Source organism: Trifolium pratense, linkage group LG4 (genome assembly GCF_020283565.1).
Source record: "Trifolium pratense cultivar HEN17-A07 linkage group LG4, ARS_RC_1.1, whole genome shotgun sequence".
NCBI lineage: Eukaryota > Viridiplantae > Streptophyta > Magnoliopsida > Fabales > Fabaceae > Trifolium > Trifolium pratense.
In genome coordinates, this window is record NC_060062.1 from 22,821,133 (window position 1) to 22,827,550 (window position 6,418).

General features: G+C 34.0%; 1 protein-coding gene across 1 annotated transcript; it reads right to left on the minus strand.

The window, feature by feature from the left end:
* Positions 1–1,564: 1,564 nt before the first annotated feature.
* Positions 1,565–6,051, minus strand: LOC123924623 (BTB/POZ and MATH domain-containing protein 4-like). Its single transcript, XM_045977568.1, has 4 exons — positions 5,521–6,051; positions 4,241–4,589; positions 3,738–4,017; positions 1,565–2,237 (listed from the first exon to the last, which is right to left on the minus strand). The coding sequence occupies exons 1-4, from the start codon at positions 5,910–5,912 to the stop codon at positions 2,050–2,052; spliced, it is 1,209 nt and encodes a 402-aa protein (XP_045833524.1). The 5' UTR covers positions 5,913–6,051; the 3' UTR covers positions 1,565–2,049.
* Between the last annotated feature and the right edge of the window lie 367 nt (positions 6,052–6,418).

Below are 6,418 nucleotides of genomic sequence, written 5' to 3' on the forward strand. Positions count from 1 at the left end.
ACATCTCCATGGCAACCATTTTTTGAGTTAGTTTCTGTTTTAATAACTTCTAAGTTGTAAGTGGTGCTTAATAAATAGTGTCCAAATGTTGTATCAACAAAAAAACATGTCCTAAATACTTGGGATACAAGTAACCGAATTGACTAGGCATGTCCACTTTTTTTTCTTTCTTTGACAAAAGACATGTCCACGTATCCACTATATTATACAATTTTTTTTCTTCTATAATATGTTATACAAATATATAAATAAATACATAAATAAGAATATAGTACCGCTTATTATTGAACAATTTTTTTATAGGCTCCCTTCAATAATCTTGTTTGAGAAGTCAAAAATTAAATATTTATACATTTTTCAATTAAAATTTAATCTCGGTTCAGCTTGTTGTGGAAGTTTAACATCTTCCAACTCGACTCTTGTTACTTATAGGGCCTGCTTGAATTTGACTTATTTTGAGCGTATATATGCAAATAAATAAAGTTTTATGTTGATTCATAAGTTTTCACTAACAAAAATTGTATTTTTATAAACTATTACCTTAAAAAGCCTCTAATAATACATAAAAATTTACTTATTTGTATAAGTTATTTCGCATAAACTCAAAAATAAGTCATTCAAACAGACCCACTTGAACGGTTTAGATATGATATAGTATATTAATAGATATTCATGTAGCATAGATGATATCCTCAGATTTGGAATTCAATTTCAATGGTGGACAAAGAAAAATTGCAATAAGGATATCAAAAGAGACCAAAATTGCGGATGGAGTAAAATAGAAGAATATTTGATTATTTGTCTATGAATTGCTAAAACCACACCTGCTATGTATGTTTTAAAATTTGACTATTTGATTTTAACTTTTTAATTGATTGAATTTGGAGATTGAATGAAATGAAAGCTCGAAGAGAGTTGAGATAAAAATTCACTATTACACTGTTTTATAAGGTAAAAAACTATTAAATGGTAGTATATAAATTTTGCTCAACTTTTAGGGAAACACAACTTGCTTTTATTACTTTAAGTGAAATATTCAACGTCTGAGCAATTCATGACTATGAAAAGGTAGTATATAAATTTTGCTCAACTTTTAGCTTATAAAAAAGAAACAACTTGTACCACTTGTTTTGGTCCCATGGAACATTTGAAGTCTAATTTCATCATGCAGGATTTTTTACTTATTCAGTATCTGTATCTGTATCAATCACCAATTATTATTATAAAGGAAACTATCGGCAATCAATAGTAATTCACAAGTGACAGCTGAAGCAATCTCGGCCATACTAAGATTAATGTTGCCAGACATCATATTTTTTTGTCTCAATGGTGTTCATCATTCTCAAATGTGTTACTTTACCCGACCGCATGAATGCAAAAATTCCTGATAGCAGAAAATATGAGACATAATTCATCTCCATTTCTGTGGACAAAAGAACAAACTGTACGCAACCAATCTGTTTGCAGAAACCAATTCATCTATTCTGTTGTCTTTCAACAAAGCAATACTTGTCTTAGACCTTTGCTCTTGATGTAAATAAAGGAAAAAAACAAGGTAGTAATGTAAAAGTCAATTCAAGATAGACCATCTAACATTAACACTTTTTACGAGGTTTAATGAAACAAACAATGTTACCAAATGAATATTTTGTACAAGGTATAACAGCCATCCTATTGAACCTAGTTCTACAAACATGAAGGTTTGAACAACATATTTTGGGACAAAGCAGATGGAGACATAAGGTCTGGCAACGATGACATCCTGTTGCAAAATATGTATGGACTTGGATCCTCTCCAAAAGTATACTGCAGATGAGCTCATTTTCAATAGCTACTCTGCACTAACCAAACATACACACAACAGAGACATCTACATAAACCTGCATAGCATCTAGTCTACCTGTTTTTTCTAAAGAACTTTCCATTGCAACATGGAAAAGTTGGCTAGAAAAGGATTTTCCCTCTCCTTTGGCTTTTCTATCCCCCATTTTTTCGACATTATCACATTCATTTACAAAAGAATCAGAGATACCAATGCAACAATGGATATCAAAGTCTCTGCCTGACTCTCCTGCCATTTTGTTCACCACCATCTGAGAGTTGGGCCCATACACTCTGAGATTTGTCCCCTGTACTGCAACTATCACCCTCACAGCCAGCAATTGTCTTCAACATCTCTGACTGTAGCCATGGGCATTTTTCTTTCATAGACTCAAACCCATCCGACCTCATGACAGCTGCAACAAGTCCAAACAAAAAGAACCATCTTATCAAGCATTTGTATGGATAGCTGAAAGTAAACTAAAATAGTTTTCTATGCCCAAAGTTTTAATACAGCATGATTTAAAACATGGATTTAGAACAGGGAGTGAAAAGATGGCACCAATCTATATCTAAAATTTCAACACAAAAGAAAGAGAAAAACAAATACAAACGCCTCAACAATGGGCTGACCTCTTTGAATGCCCGTCAAAGTACAAAATCATTTGTGTTAACTATTCAGGTGACATAATAGATATAAGAAAAGACATGGACTTTCTCAACAAAAAAAAAAAATAGAAAAAAAAGACATGGATAATTGAGAAGAGAAAAGGAAGCAATAAAAAAGAAAGTGGTGGAAATAAAATAACAAAAGGAGGGAAGAGGGTGGAGATTATGTGGGTCTAAATGTTTCAAAATGCATTCAAGGTAAACAAAAAACAACACCAAAAATAGTTTCCCACTATGTGGGGTCGACTATATGTATCAAATAATGCCATACTGTCTTATCAAGAATCATGTCACACATGCAGGTTGAAAAGGTTAAAAAAATGTTTCTCAATCTTTCCCCCTAAAACATTGGGGGTTTACCAAAAGTATGCTTCCAGTGGTGTATGTTGACAGATTTGAGCATATAGGGGGGCAGAATGAGAAACTGTCAAAAAATAAAAGGACAAAGACAACAAAACCATCCAACAGCATTTCACATAATTAGAGTGGAAGAGAACAAAACCTATCAGAGAGAAAAACGGCACATTTGAAACACATGAAGTTTCAGCTATACTAAATAACACTAAATTTCATCCGCTGCCAATGTAAGATTTTTTCCATCTTCAGTAAATAAGAACGAGATTAAGCAATGTATTGTTATAGTAATTAGTAACTAACGTCTTTCACTTCCAGCAAGAGCTTTGAAAATTTGACTGCCTTTTGAACATGTGGCATCATATAGTTACTAATAATGCAAGGTTTTTACACAATTAAATCCTAAACAAATATTGTCAATTCAGTTTTTTCTTGATTATTTTCAATATTCCGGTGTTTAATGGCATTGCCATGGCATTATTATCTCTACTATCTTTTATTCCTACTAGTTAACATTTGACGTATATGAAATAGTAACCCCTAGCAGACTCTGGGGAAACCCTCCGTGGAATTAGCTATGCCAGGAATTCCGTAACTAGTTAGATGGGGAAGTTGAGAGCAAAAATCCCCAAAATGTAAAATCGTACTGAATTGTCTTTATGTTTTAGTATAGTAAGTTATATTTTAGAATATATAATCTACCTTTTCTGCTCGACACCTACTGATGTATGTCAAACAACTGTGTTTAACTAGCAAAGGAAGTTTGTAGCTGAACGCATTTTTCTTTTCTATTTTTAGTCACTTTTCAGTAACAAGTGTTGTAAGGTAAACATCAGTGTTAATGTTAACACGGTTGCTCAATCCAACTAAGGAAAAACAAGTGATTACTATACCTGCTAGATTTTGAGCAGCAAAATTTAGGCAAACAGCTTTTAACTCTGTGGCATGGCAATGGTCAGCCAAGGTTAAAATATGGGTGACAGAATTCACACTAATATCCTTGCAAAGACGAGACTCGCACATCAGTCTAAGCCTCTCCAAGCCATACTTGTCTGCTGCAGCTAACAATTTTGCTATCAATGTCTCAGAAACTGGAAATTCACTAGATGTTGTTGATGAAACCGCATCCGCCTCTTCTGTCAGGGTATCCCTGTAGATAAAATGCAGCATAGCCTGTAAAAGTAAGAGAAAAATCAGGACATCTATCTTCCCTAGTTGTACTTTCCCTCTTAACCCCTACAGAATACTTTCTTATCAAGAAAAGAAAAATCTAATATGATAAGCAGCAGAAAAGGCACATAATAACAGAGAGTAGCTCCTAACTGTGCTTAACGCTACCAAGGACAGAAGATAGTGAAAGGGAGTAAAAAGAAACAAAGAGATAAACAGTTTTTACCTTAAAAACCTTTGGTTCTAGATCTGTCACAACAAACTCCTGTTTGTCCTCCGTATCCATAGCATTAAAAAATTTAGATCGAAATTCTGGGGATCTCGCAGCCAACACCAACTTATGACCAGGAAACTTCTCCCCAGCCACATCAAAAGTAACATCTGAACCTTCCATATTGTCCAATAGTGTGCCAAAGTGCGATCCAATGTCAGATTCTGGGACGTGAATAGAGTTGAGTTGTGGACAATCAGTAGCAGAAATTACGACTCCAACAGTACAGTTGATTTTCAAGCAGTCATTCTTGAGGAAATCAGAGCTTTCAAGCAAAGTCCGTCTGAAAAACCGCTTGTACCCCCTACAAGAACAAAAAGATCAATATTCACAAATCTCAACACAACATTGTACATTCATACTGCTTTTTAACATGCATTGTCCTTGTCCATGAGGTGTCGGTGGAAAGAGTTTGATCTTATAACCTCAAGGGCAGAGTTCAACAACCCACATCCACAGCCCATGGGGCCAGTTATAAAATGACTATCAATGCCACTTAATTAATAGTACGTACTAATAATTTACCTCTTCCCCAATTTCTTAAAAAACACGCATTGTCTTTGATTTTATAAAAATAGAAACAATAAGAGGCATTCTTTGGTAAACCAATGTATCCACACACAGGCACACACACACAACTGCATAGACTAAACCGGTAGCTAAGATTCATTGAAAGGGGTAATTAAGATAGAGGCTTTTTTCCATGTATCAGATAATAATATAGTTATCTGTCATATACACCATAAACATAACTTAGAACAATCCTCCTAATTCACCTATATAATGGGGGGGAGGGCGTAGCTTAACTGGGTTGAGCTAAGAGTTAACGAAGTTAAGAAGTTAAAGGACCAGCGTTCAAATCCTGATGAAGGCGAAAAAATACTAACATTTACAACTACTTACTAATTTTGCATGTTTAAAAATAAAATAAACTCACCTATATAATGTTTTTGATGAGCTAACTATCAAATAATCAAGCATAGTTAACAACAAAATGACATAAACCGGTCTCTTAAACAAGTAATAAGAATACTAATATAGCAAATTACTTTAAATGACAACAACAATTACCGATTTCAATCATTCATTACTTCATCACATGCATATAAAAAACAAAATTCACATCAAATTCAAACAACAAAATTCACAATTCAGATACAAATTAAAACCAAAAACATTCAAAATTTCAAATCACATTAAAAAAAACGAAAGAATCAAAATCAACAAAACCCTACCACATGCTACCCTTATACTTAAGAGTATAAGGACCACTCTCAAGAGATCGATCAAAATGACTATGAACCTTATGTTTCCCTTGTCCACTTTGATCAACAAGCGTGAGTTCAAAAAGCGCTCTAACATCGGTACCTTCACTCGCTAACGCAATAAAAACAGATACATAAGCGGAATTATCTTCCGGATTCTTTCCATCAGGATAGAAGTAGATCGCCCACTGATACCCTCCGACGGTAAATACATCGCTAGCAATGTGTTTTCCAACTCCCATTCCCTTCGCTAATGAATAGCCTTGGATCAAGAACTTGTGTGAACCGTTAACCGTTTGTGTTATTGAACGCGAGATCGTTGGTGATTGTAGCGGCGGTGATGTTGTTGTTGTTCCGGTCATGGCGGTTATTGTAATTTAGCGTGCATGTAAAACACGATTGAAAGGGATTAGGGATTTGGTTTGATTTTGAATTTTGTTTTTTGGGGGTTTTGTGGGAGAGGAAATGGGGAAGAAGTGTTTTGGGTCGACGGAAAATGACTTTTTTTTGGGGGGGGTTTTGAGGCTTTTATAGTGTAAGATAGGGATGACAATGGGTAGGTATGAGTAGGTACTATAGTAGATATCCCCATACCCGTAGTTTGGAAAAATACATGCATTCATCCTCATATTCGTGTGGGTAACAACTTTTGTATTCATCTCCATATCTTATGGGTACCTAAATACTCATACACATATCTGTTAAACGAATTTTTACTAACAATAAATCGATTTATTATAAAATATTATATCGTTTTAATATAATTAATTTTTTTTTAAGATTTTAATGTTGACTCATGAAATTTATAAATAAAATTTTGATTAACATCACGTTAAAGTTCATTTTTTTGTTGATATATTCACATTGC

Coding starts and splice junctions, on each gene's coding strand:
- LOC123924623 (XM_045977568.1), bottom strand. CDS start 5,912: ATGACCGGAACAACAACAACATCACCGCCGCTACAATCACCAACGATC. Junction 4,590..5,520: donor AAGTATAAGGGTAGCATGTG/GTAGGGTTTTGT, acceptor TTGTTCTTGTAG/GGGGTACAAGCGGTTTTTCA. Junction 2,238..3,737: donor TGCTGCTCAAAATCTAGCAG/GTATAGTAATCA, acceptor GACTTGTTGCAG/CTGTCATGAGGTCGGATGGG.